Source organism: Nilaparvata lugens, chromosome 4 (genome assembly GCF_014356525.2).
Source record: "Nilaparvata lugens isolate BPH chromosome 4, ASM1435652v1, whole genome shotgun sequence".
Lineage (NCBI taxonomy): Eukaryota > Metazoa > Arthropoda > Insecta > Hemiptera > Delphacidae > Nilaparvata > Nilaparvata lugens.
In genome coordinates, this window is record NC_052507.1 from 6,486,923 (window position 1) to 6,507,121 (window position 20,199).

At 34.2% G+C, this 20,199-nt stretch overlaps 2 protein-coding genes across 2 annotated transcripts; both read right to left on the bottom strand.

The window, feature by feature from the left end:
* Nucleotides 1–715: 715 nt before the first annotated feature.
* On the bottom strand, nucleotides 716–1,532 carry LOC111046208 (alpha-crystallin B chain). The gene has a single exon (XM_022331704.2). The coding sequence runs from the start codon at nucleotides 1,362–1,364 to the stop codon at nucleotides 822–824; it is 543 nt and encodes a 180-aa protein (XP_022187396.1). The 5' UTR covers nucleotides 1,365–1,532; the 3' UTR covers nucleotides 716–821.
* Nucleotides 1,533–2,117: 585 nt separating this feature from the next.
* Nucleotides 2,118–13,526, bottom strand: LOC120350789. Its single transcript, XM_039425615.1, has 4 exons — nucleotides 13,018–13,526; nucleotides 10,471–10,613; nucleotides 7,175–7,616; nucleotides 2,118–4,251 (listed from the first exon to the last, which is right to left on the bottom strand). Exons 2-4 carry the CDS (start codon nucleotides 10,599–10,601, stop codon nucleotides 3,826–3,828), a joined length of 999 nt encoding a protein of 332 aa, XP_039281549.1. The 5' UTR covers nucleotides 10,602–10,613; nucleotides 13,018–13,526; the 3' UTR covers nucleotides 2,118–3,825.
* Between the last annotated feature and the right edge of the window lie 6,673 nt (nucleotides 13,527–20,199).

Here is a 20,199-nt window from a genome sequence, read left to right on the forward strand (position 1 = left end):
TTGGGGCAATTGATAGCTTATCAATGACTATTCCAGGTATGAATTTAATCAAAATCGTTGGAGCCGTTTTCGAGAAAATCGCGAAAAACCCTGTTTTTGACAACATTTTCGTCATTTTAGCCGCCATCTTGAATTGCATTTGATCGAAATTGTTCGTGTCGGAACCTTATATTGTAAGGACCTTAAGTTCCAAATTTCAAGTCATTCCGTTAATTGGGAGATGAGATATCGTGTACAGAGACGCACATACACTCATGTACACACACACACATACAGACCAATACCCAAAAACCACTTTTTCGGACTCAGGGGACCTTGAAACGTATAGAAATGTTGGGGTACCTTAATTTTTTTCGGAAAGCAATACTTTCCTTACGGTACCTATGGTAATAGGGCAAGGAAAGTAATATGGGAAGTGCCATTGAAACACGTATGACTTGCATATAGCTGCTCACACTGCAAGTGCACGCAATCAGTTTAGGTGTTCCTATATTGATCTTTCCAGATTTTGTTTCTCATCTGCACATTCAGTCATGCATATATTATAAGCAAGAAGCAAGAAATACATAATATGATTCCAATCAGCACAAGTAGACTCTTAAACTAAAAATAACTAGTTTCCAATCTGACAATATCAAGCGCGCTTTCACTTTCACATATGCGTATCCTATGTGATCACACCCTTATGTACAGATAAATCATAGATTAGATCATGTTACTGTGTTTTAGAAGTTGTATTTTATGTTTCAACAGAGAACAATATATTAAAATTTTGCAATTAGAATTTCAACAGAGAACTTGTTACATTTCGGCGGAATTTCTCAGAAAGACACACACCTTATGGGCTGACTTTGCTGCATCCAGGGAGCACTTATCAACAGGGTACCATCAGCCATATAATTGCACACAACTCGTTCCGGATTTGCCTGTTGCGGCAACTGGTACGTACGCACTATACTCCTGGTGGCATACCCGGCTCCGTTGGGCCCCTTAACACACTGTTCCTGGTTTACGTTCACCTCCACACAACTGTTCAGCACAAAAACTTTCAAATCGGTCGGTTGGAACTCTCTGACATCAATCAGCATCCTAAACTGATCTTGTTCCAGCTTGAAAAAAGTGTTCAGAAGCTGAGGATGCTCCATTAGCATTGCATTCACTAGCGGCTCGACTTTTTTGTGCGTTTGCCAAAGAATTAACTGAGCTGTAATGTGATCATGCGTCGGTGGCAAGTGTACGTCACCCACTAATGAGTTACAAATCTTATCCAAGTTCTCGTTCAACTGTTGAACCGTTTTACGAGCGTTTACTGTGAAAACATCGCCAAATATGTTGCAACTGGATGACTGGATATTATTCTGCATTATCTACATTGTATATTATACCATTGATGGTATTTTTGTGTCTATGTATTGTGTAGAAGTGTAGGTGTAAGTGTGTGTGTGTGAAAGTTATAAAATTTTTCACATTTTGTTGTTGTTATTGTACTGTGTGTTATTGGAATGTGATGGATTCCCTCAAAGCTACCAAAAGTTTTATGTTTAGAAAAAAAACAGCTGTTGTTCGTTATTTTGGGTAGTAACATATTTGGTGTAGGGTGAATGAATCATTGCTTGATATTCTTCAATAACATCACAGTAATTTGAAGCTGTAAAAATTTATTTTTGCAGATAACGTAATGTATTTATGATTTTCAAAACGAAATACTCAACATTTTTCAATAGATTTGTCGTATTTATTTATAAGCAGCAATAAAGTCCAAGTATTGATGATGGGAAAGCAAAGTAAAGGAAATTTATAGGATTATGAGAAAAATAAATGGTGTCTGGTATAGAGTAACGATTAATTTATTCATATGAATAAATTTTCTGTCATTTAATCAATAAATGAATGAATTAATTGGTAAGGTGGGAATGTGGACACTCAGCTATTATTATGATTTTCTGAAAATGTTTATTGGAAAAACAAAGTTAAAAATACAATAAAAAATTAAATATATACATAGTCTTTGAAAATATTTTATAAACATAATAATATTTGTTGAAAAATGAGCTCTGTTCACACAAGATATAAACAATATATTAGAGGTTCGGCTGATGAACAAATTACCGTATATAATAATGATATTATACCTTAGTTGATTTACTGTAACAATATGGTTAATGATTTGAGAGAAATAATGAATGGAAAACCATTCAATTCTATATAACAAGGATAACCGTTTTCTAAGCATGGTTTTTTGTTGTAGTATCCATCCCAATACAAAAAGGTGGATAATTCATTCTAATTTAAACAGACCAAATATGTCTCACTATACAAGAAAATAAACTCAAAAATTCTGGAATGTGTTCACAATAACAATTAGTATTGGACATATGGTAGATTTCATAACTTGAATATGCAGAAGGCAGATTATGGAATTATTCATTTGAATTATAAAAAATAATGAATTCATTATTTGAATATTGATCATCTCTCTCCACATAAAAGCTTGTAATAATTACAAGCTTGTAATAATTACATCATTTAGATGATGTAATTATTGTATAAATCAATAAAGAATTATTTTGAGTTGAATATTATTCAACATGATTACATTGTAGTAATAGCCCATTCACAATAATCAGCCACATAAAATAAGTCAATATTCTACAAAAACCAATGTTTAATTTGTAATAGGCCTAATAGCTTATTCACAATAATCAGCCAAATAAAATAAGTCAATATTCTACAAAAACCAATGTTAAATTTGTAAGGATAGCTTATTCACAATAATCAGCCAAATAAAATAAGTCAATATTCTACAAAACCAATATTAAATTTGTACCGTACTCATAAAACTTTCTAAAACAAGTTCCTAAATTTCTAAAATTTTCGATTTCCTACCTGATGACAAATCAATCTGTATACTATTGTTAGACATTTGAGGAACTGCGAATGAACTATCAGATACAATCCAAGGACTTTCTTTGTCATTTCCATTGTACTCAAACTTTATTTCTGGAACATTCTCTGACTTGGAATCATTATTGACAGACTGATTCTCTAAGACACGGTCATCAAACGATGTATAGATGGTTGCGTCACTCAATAAACTCTCCGAATTCCTCACGGGTTGAGATGGATTGATGTTGTTGATATCGTCTTTCTTCTTCATGAATTTAGTGCTGAAAACACTGCTTGAATCTTGCGTATCTCCCCCGAACCTGAACTTATCATCACCCGTCGGTTTCCTAAACAACGACGCACTTAAACCAGGTTTAGTTTCCGGGTCATCTTGCGTATCTCCCCCAAACCTGAACTTATCATCCCCCGCCGGTTTCCTGAACAACGACGAACTTAAACCAGGTTTAGTTTCCGGTTCATCAAAACCGGCCAACTTCGGTTTAGTTGCATCCACAGTTTTGTTGTTAGCCAAGAACGGACTAGATCCAAACAGCCCGTCTTTCTTAAACAACTGGAACGTAGTGTTCCTCTTGAAGTTGAGGTTGTTGAAACCGTTAGATTTGAAAATTGAGAAGGGGGAAGGTCGCTGAGTTGTGTTGTCATCTCTCACCTCGTAGGATAGGTTTCTCATGAATTGGAACCCATTATCTTTACGGAAGAGATGGGAGAAGGCAGACGCTGATCTGAATAGATCTCTAGCTGATGCGTTTTGGAGGGTCACGTTCTCGAACCGTAGGTTGTATCTAGGGGAACCATCTTCATTGGTAGTGAAAGATGTTGGAGAGAAGAAATCTTTATTGGATGTTGGAGAGTTTTCGAACCGTGTGATGTTCCTAGGTTTTCGGATAGCGTCAACGTGTTTACTCTTTTTAGGACCTGTTACCTTGATGGGAGGATGCTCATCGTCTTCGATAAACTCCTCGTCGTAGTGTTTCTTGAGATGGTGCGGTTTCTTGTGGAAATGTGGCGGATGTTTGTAGCATTCCTCCAGCAGCTCACTGCCGCCAATGATAAACACATCGGAGAAGGCCGGGTAGACCGGTTTGGGCGGACCATAAGGCCGGGTCCACTGTAGTCGCCAACGGGGTCTTTCTGGTAGTGTGGCCAGGCCTCGCAGACGTAGAGGCCGCTACTGGCCGGGTCGAGGGGCGCCTTCATTAGCAGCTCGGACCCCGTGTGCCCACCCTCGCCAACTATGCGCACATCGTAGAGGTCGGGGTTGTTTACCACGGAACCCTCTGCCACCGCTATGCCTTGGCCGTAGAAGTACTCGTTGGGGCAAGGGTATCTGGTCCATACTAGATGCTGCAATCCAAAGAACGATAACTTTTCAGTGATATGATGCGAGTCTGTGAGTGATGTGCTATTTTTCCATAATGAATACATACAGTAGAACTCCAATTATCCAAATTAATGGGGACCGGGACCCATTCGGATAGTCAAATATTTGGATAATCGGAGTTTTTTTTTGAAAAAAATTGCCATTGGAGAGAAAAAAAGCTACGTTTTGATATTGCACTATTTTTTTGGAATTGAATGAAAGAAACATGATATTTTCAAATATTTTACTACACTGACTTCGCGGAGGGAAGGAAAATAGTGAGCGAACGCGCAAACACTGGCTTCGCGGGAAGAAGAATAATAGTGCACTTTTTTGGACACATTTTTTTCTGAAAGTGATACGGATAGTCGGTGTTCGGATAATTGGAGTTCTACTGTATATATTTTTTCCTGTTTTCTCCTGTTCTGACAGTAGTGAGCAAGACAGCTGATTTGAAGACATTGCTATATAATTTGATGAAATGAAGGACAATATTATCATTGTATAATAAAATGATTTGTAGTTGGTAATAAATGAAAAGAATAAATAAAGATGTGGCTGGTCAGGCCACGAAACCTGGTACTGTCATGATATAAAAATATTGTAATTGATAAAAAAGAACACAGAGATAAGAGTCAAAATGTAGTGGTAGAGTGTAGCAGATAGAAGGTAGCTGAGAGGGTAGATGGTATCAGAGAAGGTAACATGGAAGGTGGTTGAGAGTTTTTATAATAATGCATGTCTAAATGCAAAGACCATAAAAAGATATAGACCCACAATGCCTATGCCTTCCCAATGATAGTTCTTACTTGAAATTGAAGGCCGCCATTGGGGTATTTTAGCACGAGATATTATAGATTTATATTTGCAATATTATAGATTACAAAGGAATTGGTATGTAATAATCTTATAGGTTGCCCCTCAATGGCCGATCTCAATTCCAAGTACGATACTAGCGCTGCATGTGAGTCTATGCATCTTTAAGGTCTTTGTCTAAATGTGCCCTTTTCAAAGAGTCTACAATAATTGACCGAACGCAGTGAGTTCTATGTTTTAACTCGGATTTTCTTTCGTCTGTCTGTATGTATGTAACGCATTTACGGCCAAACGCGTTGATAGAATTCTATGAGAATTGGCAGGAATATTCCTTTTTTAACTGCGCGTCAATGCGTAGGACCTACACAAGGTTTCTTGAAATTTTGAATTTTTAGGATAATATGAAAGGAAAAGGAATTTTCTCCATACTCTGAAATCACTATATATATCATCTACTCTGAAGATAGGATTAATCAGAGTAAAGAATTATTCATATTCAATCAGCTGACAAGTGGATTATTCATTGCATGCATTACACAGATGTCTGGAGAAGCCGGTGAACAGGTGACACCAGATACTTGTGGATGAGAACTGCGTGAGGTCTACTGTTCACATAACTACTAGTTTGAATGCCTCTATTTCAAAGTGGTGTACGGTAAGTACCAAAAGTAAATAAAGAGACTATTATGAAAAAACAATTGCTAATAAATTTTGTTTGTTAATGTAACTGATTTGATTTTTTTCATATTTTCAAGCCCTTAGGGCGAGACCATATTTGGCGTTTCCAGACGAGTCGGCAGGACAGGAAGCTCTCCTATTGGCTGATTAACAGCAGATTCCCGAACGCCAACCCAATCAGCCAATTGGAGAGCTTCCTGCCATCCCGCCTCCTCTGAAAACGCCTAAAATAACACATTCCTACTCTTGAAACATTTTCTAAATTTTCTAACATCTTGGTCACACTACCATTCTACAACAATGGCCCATATGAATAAAACCAGAGCAAATGCTCATGAGCAAGAGCATGGAGCATAAGGTTATGCTCATGAGCACTAGGTAGAAGCATAAGCATTTGCTCATTTCCCTTATGCTCAAGCATAAGGCATATGCCTTATGCTCCTGAACTCTGTAGCAAATGCTCACGTATTTTAAAGATGTTTCATCAGCTGATTCGCCTTTGTGACCTTACTTTGTTTTTATAGCTCACGTAAGTTAGAACTTAGAAGACACCGCTTGTGTTTGCGTCGTCTGCTCTGTTTTCTATTAATTTATGAATTGAGTTCTATAGTGAGGTCCACGTTATAATGACAGTGGATAAAGATAGAAGAATAGCGATGCCGATTCTCTGCATTAATTAATCATATTTCTACACTGTCAAAAACATAATTGACACTGTTGTGGACCTAGTAAAGGATAGTACCACCGGCTTTGTCAAATGATAGACAAGGATAGCAAAACCAAAGTTGATCAAATACTGTCATTATAACGTGGACCTCACTAGAGGTTAGTTGAGTTTAGAATTTTGAAATAATAAGCGTGAAAAAATGTCATCTCTATAATAATCTAGCATATCTTATAATATCAATAGCCTTCTTATAATCGTCTACACTCTCATCTTCTTAAATGCCTATTTCCTATTCTGTGATGGCTATCTTTATACTGAACTTTTGTATTTATTCTTTTGTATCATGGTTGAATCTAAAAAGAGTTTTATAGTTATCAAATATTGGTTGTGATCGTATCTGGTATAGTTTCCTCTTCCTCACACGGATTATTTGAGCCATTTTACTATGAGCAAAAGGTGAAAAGCTGCTTCAGACTAGACTCACATTTTTTGAAGCATTTGGTTCAAAAGTTGAGCAAATGTTCCAGTTTTTTCATACAATTTTGAGCAAAAGCTTTCACTTTTGAGCAAATGCTCAAACTATTTTTTTGATGAGCATGAACAAAAGGTTCTGCTCAAGTTTATTTATAGAAGATGAAGCAAATGCTCCATATTTTAGAAGTATAAGCAAATGCTCAGCTTTATTCATATGGCCCATTATCTGTGCTAATAAAATATTTGTCCACATTGTTGACATTTTCACTCACCTCAAGCGGATCCTCTACCGAACACCTCAACACAAGCTTGTCGAATGCCAGCTCAATGTTCACCTGCTGATCACTGCTGGGGAACGGAGGAGGAGGTGGTGGTGGTGGAGGGGGGTATCCAGAGTGATGGTGATGGTGGTGGGGGGAGTAGTGCGCAGAAGGCCCGTAAATCGGTGCGGCCGGCGCATATGCGCTGTAAAAACTGCTATCAGCTGCGCCGAATGAGTCCTGCCTGTTCAGCGCATGCGCGTAGTGAGTTGGCGGGAACTGGTGTAGGTTGGTGAGCTTAGCGTTCCCAATCGGGAACGGGGATGCGCTACTTGGGACACCGCCGATTGGGAACGGCGCCGATGGGTAGACTGTGACCACGTGTTCCCTGCGGTTGGGAACATAGGACGGGTCTCGCCACTTCGCGTCCTGGACGGTTGGAGCTTTCCATTCTCTGCGCACAAATAAATACAAAAATTAATTTTTCAATAATATTTGAAAACAAATACTTCTAATTCAAATTCAAAGTATACATTAGGGCCAGACCATATTAAGCGTGGCAACCCAATCAGCCAATCAGAGAGCTTCCTGCCCTGCCGACTTTCTGCCTTCCTGCCTGAAAAAAACGTTCAATATGGTCTGGCCCTTTTATGTTTAGATCAACAATCTCATACATGAATTTGTTACTATAGTGACCTCAGCAAATGAAAAATATCCATGGAATAATAATAATATTATTCGAGTGACCTGGCTGACTCAGGTCTGGTGTCAGAGTTTTCAGGTCGCAACTGACAATTTCAGGACCTCTGACATGACCTAACGACTGCTTTTTTAGGCAGCCGGGACCGGCGGCTTAACGTGTCCATCAATGGAAGAACACCTTCATTTTTTGCATCTGAAGAGTGTTTGGAAAGTCACTGTACACCAAGTATTTCATTTCCAGAAAGTGCAAAGTGACTTTCTGTACACTAGGTAGAACTTTGTGAGTTCTGCTGATGCTTTCTATTCTCTTTAGAAGAAAAATATGATTTTGAAATGAATTTCAATCATTAAGACAAATTCGTTGTATATTATTGTGTAAAATCTTATAATAGTGAAGGAACTCAAGTTGTAGTTCAAGCATAGAGAAAATATAGCATGGGTAAGATTATTTTCTTAGCTTTAAAAGAAGCTTATAGTAATTTTAGATAATTTAGAATATTTCTGAGTGTTTGATGTGTTTATCATGTTTTTGGTTTCTATGTTAGTATAAAACTTAGCTATTCAAATTTATTTCTCAAAAAACATACACAATTATAATAATCTAATATTATAACATCTAAAAATAATACAAGAAAAATACTATTAAATATATAAAATGATCCCAAAACTGCAGTATATTTTTTTTATGTCCATCTATGTTTAAGGAGTAACCTACAAGGTAAAACCTGTGCGTAGACCCAAGTTGCAGTAATATATTTATTCAATATAAACTAAGAAAGCTATGAAAATTATATGTTTTGAATATTTGTCTGCTCTGATGCCTTACTCAATTTTGTGCATTCTATGTTAGTTGTGTATTTTCGACATTGTTTCGTATAAAAACTGTCAATATGGTATGCATTACTATTCATAACAAATAAATAAAATACCGTACCATTAATATGAATATAGTTTATACCGGTGCAAGCTTATACCATTTTAAAGTGAAATTAATTTTGTTGTTGTGATGTGAGCTTAACAATACGATGGACATTTTATCACATCAAATTCGGAGATAGAAGTAGTTTTGGGCTAGCCAGGGCCGGCCCAGGGGTGGGCGGACCGGGCGGCCGCCCAGGGCGGCAGATTTTAAGGAACGGAAAATTTTAAAATACAAATAAATAATAAATTCATAATATTGGAATGAATAGTAAAATTATATAAGAAGCTTTTGCAAACTCTAGCTAATGAAGACATATCTAAAGGTGCGTACAGACTTTCGCTCTGCTCCGCAACCGAACGTCACTCCAGCAGAGCGATTGATGATCGACCGGCGAGCAACAGTGGTTCGACCGGGGAACGCGAGAAGATCTAACATCTTCCGTAACGTTCATGATGGGTGCGTGGGAGGAGCGACTGTGGTTCGATGGTGGTACGAGGGAGGAGCGTGCTCGGTGCGGAGGAGCGTCCCAGGAACGTCTGAGTGGTCTAGGGAACATAAAATAGCACAGTCCCTAGATCTTGAAGAATTGATGAAGGAATTTTCCCATGCAAAGGTCAGACGAGTTCTACTTAATTAAACAGGTGTGTTCAACAAACTTGTGTTGTAGAAATATTGAAGTTTTAATTACTTAGCAAGAAAAGTAGGCGTAATGCTCTCTTAAGCTGCGCTTACACCAAAGTTCGTAACAAAATGTTTATTTCTCCGTCCTTATAGATTCTATTAGATTAAACGGAACTTGACAAACACATGTTCATCATGTGTATGATAAGTTATGTTCAATCTAAATAGAATCTATAAGGACGGAAAAATAAGCATTTTGTTGATAACTCTGGTGTAAGCGCAGCTTTACAGTCTCTTATTTTAAAACTTGAGTGCGCTACTGATGATATTTTTCGATTTGTATATCATCAAGCTATCAAAATGAAAAAGTTTTCTCAGGAAAACATTTTTTTCCAATCGTTACCATACTTTTTGAGATATGAGCGCCTGAAGTTTGAATTTTTGGGACAGAACATTTTAAATTCGGTAAGAGATAAATCCATGAGATTTAGAGGATGGATTCTTCCTGGTATTGTTGAACTAGTAAAACAAAAATAACTTTTAGTTGAGTTATTTTTGGTAAATTGAATAACTTTTCAAAAATTGATATTTTCAGAAATTTTTTTGTTTTACTAGATCAAAAATACCAGGAAGAATCCATCCTCTAAATCTCATGGATTTATCTCTTACCGAATTTAAAATGTTCTGTCCCAAAAATTCAAACTTCAGGCGCTCATATCTCAAAAAGTATGGTAACGATTGGAAAAAAATGTTTTCCTGAGAAAACTTTTTCATTTTGATAGCTTGATGATATACAAATCGAAAAACTTTGAAAAATATCACCAGTAGAAAGTTTATTTTTAGCCTTTGCATAGCCTCAATGTCATTCAGCGAGTTAACCCAGGGTTTGAGACCTAGTGCAATCGAATTTTTATATCATAAACCTACTTTCTCCCAAATTTCGTGAGAATCGTTAGAGCCGTTTTCGAGATCTGGTCACATACAGATATATTAACATCTAAACATATAGACAGAAATTGCTCGTTTAATAGTATAGGACATATTGGATGTATTGAAGACTCACTTGGTGCTATTTGTTTTGTAAACGGGTTGCCATTGATCAGTTGTTGTCTCAGGCTCAGCTGACAATGAACCATGCACTATGCATAGAAAGCATAGCAACACTGCTTTCAACTGGCTTACAGTCGACTCCATCCTCAAGTATTCCTGTGAAATAGAATGAAATCTGATGAATAATTCAAAAGGAATAGCAGTCAACAATAATCTGATGAAAAATTTGTGAACAAAATCGACAAAAGAATAAATTGATAATGATTTAGTTATAGTTGAGAATGGATTGTTAAAATAATAATATAAAATCAATAATTCAGTAGTAGAATTAAATGATTGCTTAGATCCGGTTGCACAAAAGCCGGTCGAGTTTTAACCGTTATTAATTCCACGCGATCCAATCAGAGAAGCCGACATGAAAAAGGCCTTCTCTGATTGGTTCTCGTGAAATTAATCACGGCTAAAATTTAACCGGATTTTGTGTAACCGGGCCTAAGAAATCATTTAATTCTACTACTAATTAATGATTTATATTCATTCAAAGACTATGCGGGCAAAGAAAACATGTAGGCCAGCAAAAAACTGTAAAAAATACAGGTATAGTCTGTATACCGGTACCTACCTCTTCAGGAATTAGAAGAAAACATATGACATTCGTAAACTTCCTCTCTATCTAGAGCCTCGTAATAGGACCTCCAACAAGCAATAAGATACCGCAATCTATTATAGAGAGGAATATGATTTACAGAATAGAGGGGAATATTAGAAAAAAATATTCGAATGTTGGAAGAAACTATCTTAAATTGATGTAAAAGAATCTGATAATAGTGAGACAAATCCTTTATTGTTATAATATATATTGGACTCAAAATTGGACATAAACCATGAAGTGTAAACATAAACTATTTTTGGACAATTTCTATCTAAATTTGGGGAAGGAATAGTTTTGGGCTTCAATCCTGTTGTTCCTTCCCCAATCATTCATAATTGAGAATGATAGTGTATGTTTCAATGTATAAATAAATAAATAAATAGTACCTAGTAGGTATACGATACAATATCATCAATCAACAGTTAGCATGGTTAGATAAGTAATATAAAGCACATAATTCACAATAATTATTTTAACTGAGAAATTAGCCGAAAAGAAAATAATAAAAATGTACTTCAATACTTTCAATCTACGTTCTATTTCATCAATAATTAAAAATAAGCTTCCACAATTATTTGTGTTTATGTAAACTCTCCAATAGTACACCAAGTGGATGAAAATTAATCTGTAGCTTGATAATGAGGTAATGTCAAGTTATAGACATCAAAAATAAGCTGCTGCTGTCGATTTATTGGGGACATGACTAGAATAAATTTATGTGATTAGGTTACCATTAATTTATTTAATTTGTGGCTCAAATTTATTTTATTTGAGTATAGACTGTAATGAGGGTATAACGTATTATATGAAGGATATAAATACTCTACTAAATTTGAAGTTTAAATATGTCTTCTACTTTTAAGTAGCCTAAATTACCTATATTCAACAAAATTATATATTTTATATCCTTAGTGTCCGGTTTCCCATTAGGAACTTTGAACTATATACGGCGAGGTGGAACTACCCTTGAGTCTCCCCACAATTCAAAGCCATACGCTAATAATAATAATAACTTATTAAGAATTTCAACTGATCATACCAATTCATTACTATGCAAACATACCCATGTAAGAAAAATAAAACGTTTAATAAAAGGATATTCTATTCTATTAAAAGAATATAAAATTTTCATTTCTAAACTTGAATGACTGTAACAGCTCAGTAAGCAAAATCATTGTTCAAAAATGTACTATCTATACGGTATTTTCGTTCCACATGCCACTTTGTTCAATGAGAAAGGTTCACAGTACCTACATACCTATTGAAAGTAGGCCACATTATACTTGATGCAGAAAAATTAAATTAGAAGAACTATATTGACTCAACCAACAAAATTCAAAATTGACAAATAAATTGTACTGTACAAAAAACGTATCAATATTATTATTACAAGAATAAACAGGCAACACTACAGTCTAATTTTTGAATATTAGTTATTAGAAACTAGTACCCACATGTGTTAATAACATTTTAATAGTTTTTTATAGGTAACTAATATTCAAAAATTAGACTGTAGTGTCGTCAGAAATACGACTGAGTCATTGTCAATATTGTAGAACCGTTCCATAATTGAATAAAAACACACATTATGTTGTCAAATTCTACACAGTTTTGGTCGTGTACCGAATAAAACTGTGTAGAATTTGACAACATAATGTGTGTTTTTATTCAATTTCGTCAGAAATAGTTCAGAACGGATAATTACTTGCAGTTAGTCATGGAGAGTGAAATAGATGAGTAGCCTACTAGAATAAAGTTTATTCTATTGTTTTAATGTAGAAGTTTCATCTATATGAATGCACAAGTTTTCTCTACTGGTAAACACATGTTGATGAGTTAATTTTGTCCTCTATTGAATTCAATGAATTTTTATAAAAAGGTAAATTCAATAAATTATTTGAAACTCACCAACTAAATACAGTTTTGCCAATAATCCACAGATGTCAGCTAGTCGACAGCCACTATATGCACTTCCTATTTACTTCCTCAGCTCACGACACATTTGAAACAATAAATGCCACTGAAATCCTTATACAATTTCACAATGAAACACCTTGACCAAAAACTGCAGTAGAGTGATGATTAAAAAAACTAATTACCAATTTATATGAGTCGAAATGCCCAGTTTGTGGGAGGATCAACGCTTGAGACAGAGTGGGAAAGTGAAATTTTACCGCCGATTGATTCCGATATTGATTTTTCTTATCACAAGCATGCACTCTACATGGGTGAAAGTACAACAAAGCTCGGACAGGTGGAAAAATTTCTAATAGCTGACTGCACATTGATTGACTACACAGTGCAGATAAATCATTTGAAAACATTAGTCCAAACAAATGAAATGTAGACCTCTGCTTCCGTTTCACAAAAATATGTGTGACTGATATGGGACAAGTACACAAATTCATTGATGGGACAATTGGAAAGTAGCCAGTTACATTTTTGTACAACTCATTTTCAAATTAAATTCTTAGAGGAAAGTATTTTTACATTGATCCTGGTGGTAGGAGTTTTGAATGAAATCCTTTTCACAGTAATTGATCGCATTCCCAGGTTTTAATGGAAGAGGTACACACTAAGAATTTGCAAGGGACTTCTGTATATTGATAAAGGTAAATTCTATTCTTCAGTGTTGATTTCCATCACGAATTGCTTATTATTAACTTACTTTTTTGTTATCAAATAGAACGACTATAGTGAGGTGCATGTTATAATGGCAGTGTTTGATTAGCAATGGCATCGCTATCCTAGTCTTTCATTCAACAAAGCGGATAGCACTATCTCTTTCTTGCCCTGTTGTATTTTAACAATGTAGAATTAATAATTAATTAACAGAATATTTCATGTTAATTATGTAAATTCAATAGTAAATAATTGAAAAATATAATTTCTTGCTTAATAAAATATAATTGATCATTTTAAACGAGAATGAACAGTTAATATTACATCAATAAACCTGTATCAGCTACCGTCTATAGAAGACATTGACAAAAGACAGAGGATCGGCAACGTTGTTCTCCTATCTTCCTCCAATGCCATTATAACGTGGACCTCACTATAGCAGTTAAATTTCTTCAATAAATTAATTTATTCACTTACTGTGACAACGAGATCTTTCGGCAGGTCTTCATGGCTAAATTCATTTATTGAAGAAATTCGACTGCTAGTCGGCCTATTTAATATAAAAAAGCAGTTGACTTAAAACAATAAATTTTATTTATTACATATAATTGGAAATTCTATTATTGAATTATATTCACCAGTAATGTGCCAAGGGGTAGGTAATTACAACACCTTGATTTCTTCACCAATATTTATTTGGTTTAGTTCACCATGTAGTTACCATGTATCTGATGTAGTTCATTGTAGTTACTTTTCCAATTATTTGAATAATTTAAAGGACATACAAGGTATTATAAAAAATTCAGATCATTATGGACTCTATATAATGATACAGGTTATTCATAAATAATAGTTGTGAAGAGTAGGTTTAAGTTACAGCATATCAATCTATTCACTAACCAATAAACTTGGTTTTTCTTTTCTAAAAAAATTCGAACAATATAAAGTTGATTCATCGAAAATTTCTAAATATAGATTAACTTAATTACCGAAATTTTGTTATAGCTTGTAAATTTAATAGCAGTACATCGAATGATGGACATAAATATTTTAGAAATAATTCAGTTCAATATTTTATTTAATTTTTTAAATGCAAGTACATCTCACTATGTAGGCCAAGCTACATGAAGCTATGAAAGCATTGAAATGGTAAATCATCAAATAAATTATTCAAGATTTTCAATAACCCAACATAGTTGATTCTTCCCAAAACTGAATTATATTGATTCAGTTTTTTAGACATAATATGCACGCGGCTGCAGTGAACCTGAGAAGCCAGCCATCTTCATTCATACAGTAACATCTCTTTACAATAATTAAATACAGCTTCTCTTTTTCTTCGAATTTACATAGAAGCAGTGAGTTATTGTCTGTTTGACGTCTTGTTCAGGTGACTCCACTAAATATATTTATGAGTACCGACTATCATAAACTAACTTATTTACTCTGTTGTAGTTCTGACACTGTGTTACTTGTAAATATTTGAAAAACACTTACTTTTGTTGGAGTATTGAGGAATGCATTTTACTCCTGAAGAGGAGCTTCATCAGCCTGGTGTTTCGCCATGTAGTGTTTCGTCATGGAAAGCTACATCAGTTCTAACTTATTGCATAAGCACAAAGCATTTGTGCTTTATTTTGCTTATTATTGTCTATTGTGATCATATCTCAAGCAGTGAGTTATATGTCTTCAAGCTTCATGAAGCTATGAAAGCATTGAAATGGTAAATCATCAAATAAATTATTCAAGATTTTCAATAATCCAACATACTTGATTCTTCTTAATAACTTTCTTAATTTTAAACACTGAAAACCCCTAATGCAATTTTTTAAACCAAGCCCCTATTTAAAATTTTACATCTATCTTAAAATCATATTCTGAATTGCAAATTATTTTATGAACTTTTTTGTGAGCTCAAAACCACCGTAAAGTGATTCTGGTTCATAACTGACATTTAGTGGCCTCAAGAAATCCCCGTCCAAATTGGTAGAGAGATACTGGGAAGGATATTTTTAATATTCTTTCCAAATAATGGACATTGATATGAATTTATGTAGATTCATTACAATATTATCTTGTATAGTTATTCCAAATTGCCTTTTTTCATATCATTGTACAGTTCAATAATTATTTTCTTAGTTTATGTTATGTAAATTCATCTAAAACTTTGCTGTATTGTAAGCTATTGTATAAGTGTATAAGCCAGTATTTATATTGTAATCTACTTGAATAAAGTACTCAATCAATCAATCCAATAACAAAGTATCGTTAGCTAGATTCAATTGTAGATAATTAATTCAATGAATAAATGAAGTTTGTAAAATCTATAATTTGGGAGTTGACACGTTCAGTATACAGTATAGGTATGGTAGTAGCCAGTTATAGTTATTATCAGTTCTGCTATCTCATTTCTGATTTTCTCTTAAATTGTGTAAAATTAAAGTAAGCCGGTTAGCACGCTGAATGAATTTATACTCTGCTTGACGGAAAAGGATATAATTGGTTCTTATAGTGGTGTTCACACATACTAACTTACAAGTAACATTTGCCGTATGTACATGTGTGAACAGATCGCTCCAATTTATTACAACCAATAGAATTATTTTTCTGCACAGCAGAGCAAAAATTCATTGGTAAGAAATAAGCAGGTATTTTTAGATTGCCGATAAGCTGCTATAGTTCACTTTCATTACTGTCAAAATTTTAGCTAAGGATATATTTATTTATTTTGATGCATGTGACAGAATCCAAGGGCAGGGCAGTGGACTGTGGATGATAGTTGGTATAAATACCTACAAATAAATCTTTGAATTCTGTACATAAAAATACTGATAGCTTGAAGTGTGGTAAGTACGCCAATAAAAGACTAAATGAATCAACAATATAAGATTTAATAATAAGATGATAATAGTAGGCAGATGGCCACATACAAAAACAATTGTGTCAAGTATCTTGGGATCAATAAAATAATGATAGGCAGGTGGCCACATACAAAAAACATTGAATCAAATATCTTGAGATCAATAAAATAATAATAGGCAGATGGCCACATACAAAAGCAATTGTAAGTAGGTTAAGTCTTTGAATCTTTAAATAATAATAGGCAGATGGCCACATACAAAAACAATGAGTCAAATCTTGGGAAAATTACAACATGTGAAATAATGTAGAGAACTACAAAATTTAAATGAAATTAGGTCAATGACATTAATGACCATTGAAGTCTGACAATAAATGCAAAGGTAGTAATAATGATACCTGAAATGAATATAAATTGAGTGCTATAATGGAAGTTATTACTAAGGTACAATAATAATGATTAAAAATGACAATAAGCTGTAAAAAAAATGCTCAGCTGTATAAGTGTATAAGCCAGTATTTATATTGTAATCTACATAAATAAAGTACTCAATCAATCAATCCAATAACATATTATCGTTAGCTAGATTGAACTGTGGAATTCTTGAGAATTCAATGAATAAATAAGTTTGAAAAATCAGAAATAATTTTCATAATTTGGGAGTTGGCACGTTCAGTATTGACTGTATAGGTATGGTAGTAGCCAGTTATAGTTATTATCAGTTCTGCTATCTCATTTCTGCTTTTCTCTTAAATTGTGTAAAATTAAAGTAAGCCGGTTAGCACGCTGGATGAATTTCAAATCTGCTTGACGGAAAAAGGATATAATTGGTTCTTATAGTGGTGTTCACACATACTAACTTACAAGTAACATTTGCCGTATGTACATGTGTGAACAGATCGCTCCAATTTATTACAACCAATAGAATTTTTTTCTGCACAGCAGAGCAAAAATTCATTGGTAAGAAATAAGCAGGTATTTTTAGATTTCCGATAAGCTGCTATAGTTCACTTTCATTAATGTCAAAATTTTGGCTAAGGATTTATTTATTTATTTGAGATGCATGTGAGAGCACAAGGATAATATCCCAAGATTACTCTCTTAACACATACTACAAGTAAAACAATTGAAAATGCTTAATGAAAGTTCACTTTCATTAATGTAAAATTTTAGCTAAGGATTTATTTATTTGAGATACATATGAGAGCACAAGGATAATATCCCTTGATTACTCTCTTAACACATACTACAAGTAAAACAATTGAAAATGCAATATTTTATATAAATATTGAAGAAATAAAAAATCTTTATGAAAAGTCTCTCTGAATATATTATGCACATATACGTTCTACAGGCTTAAGGCTGTGCAAAGGCTAAAAATAAACTTTCTACTGGTGATATTTTTCAAAGTTTTTTGATTTGTATATCATCAAGCTATCAAAATGAAAAGGTTTTCTCAGGAAAACATTTTTTTCTGATTATTACTTTTTGAGATATGAGCACCTAAAGTTTAAATTTTTGGACAGAACATTTCAAATTCGGTAAGAGATAAATCCATGAGATTTAGAGGATAGATTCTTCATGGTATTGTTGATCTAGTAAAACAAAAATTTTCTGAAAATATCAATTTAGTTATTCAATTTACTAAAAATAACCAAAAATAAATTTTAGTTGAGTTATTTTTGGTAAATTGAATAACTTTTCAAAAATTGATATTTTCAGAAAATTTTTGTTTTACTAGATCAACAATACCATGAAGAATCCATCCTCTAAATCTCATGCATTTATATCGTACCGAATTTGAAATGTTCTGTCCCAAAAATTCAAACTTCAGTCGCTCATATCTCAAAAAGATACCTGAAAAAAATGTTTTCCTGAGAAAACTTTGTCATTTTGATAGCTCGATGATATACAAATCGAAAAACTTTGAAAAATATCACGAGTAGAACGTTTATTTTTAGCCTTTGCACAGCCTTAAACAATTGTAATGAATGAAAAGGATGATACTGATTGATTATTGATTGATTGATAAGAGATAAGTGGGCAGTGTACAGCTTCAAGTGGGTTCCAAACCACAGGAAAGCGATTTCCAAATTCATATAATATACTTAGCGGAGTAGGCTTCTCAAATGGTCACCCGTCCAACGAGAGTAACAGACGCACGTTTCTTAACTTATCTGAGCTATAAGATGACAGCGCTACAACAAAGTAAACCACTTCCTCGACAACTCTACAGGTGTAGAATGAGACTGTAAAACCCTGAATTTGAAAATATTTTTGCCTCAACTAAATTGGAGATAGGATAATTTTTTTTCGCCACACTGCACAGAAAGCAGCTGTTTTCCAGTCCCTACGTAGATCTGAAAGACCTTGTTTGCAGACGACGTCAGAAAGGGTTTCTTTTCCGGTCTAGGCCAGAAAGTTGTCTCTTTCCAGCCGCTTATTGCTGGAAACAACGCGCTAATTATTATTAATAAGTCATCCGCTAGATCGGGCGAGTGTCCACTTTCATAATAAGCTGAAGTCGCCATGATTTTAGTTCCAGTTTCGAATCAAACTAATTCGCTTCGCAACCAGTTTTATTCAATTATTTATTGTTGATTAGTGCATTCCGAATTTTCAAAAATGCTTGAAGATGACTGTGGTATTCCAAGTGAAATTTTAAAAGAATCTGAAATCCTGACTGCAAATCTTCTACCACTAAAATCAAGAGATAGGTACGATAGCTTAACGAGTATTCTTTATTTTGTATTCTTTATTTATTTTGTCAGCAATAACTGTAGTGTGGCGAAAAATATCGTTCGCACCACGGGCAAAAATGTTTTTCCAGCTCTCAATCTTTTCTAGTCCTCGGCCTACGGCCTCGGACTTGAAAACCGATTTCGAGCTGGAAAAATCTCATTTTCTGCTCTAGGTGCGAAATATACTATATCTTGATTTTCTACAACACTGCTCTTTCCAATCACGGTGATCAAGATTGAATCTCTATTCCCACACAAAAAAAACAGTGAAAATATAATTCCCATAAATTCTAGTAGGGTTATTCATACTTGCTCGGCTGGGTTGATTATACTATTTATACAGATGGAAATAAATTGCAAGTTGCATTTGTTCAAATGCTAATATTAATAAATAATTATTATTAAACGAAAATCCCAATTAAATGATTGTCAGCCCTATTCCCGGGCTGACAAATAATTTTTGTATAGTAGCGCTCATCGAATTTCCATCTAACTGTTTACCCTGTTGTCAATATTTGCAGTAGCAGAAGTCTTCGGGGTGATTTACAGCATTTAATTCGGATTTTCGTTTAATAATAATTATTTATTTATACTGTTCACTGTCATTGATATGTGGGAATCTACCTTTTAACTACATATTACTTACTATTATCATTATTATCCCACTCATTACCCATGCACAAGCCTAAAGCTCATGTGGGCATCACCCTCAGAAAAAATTGTTTTTCAACTTTATTCCTAATTCCAATTGTTGATATGCCTGTTAAAAGGAATAATACCAGTTACCCAGTATTGAAAACCAGAACAATTTCTCAATTTGTTCTATGACAACTTGAATACAGTACTATTACAATATCGAAATCAGTT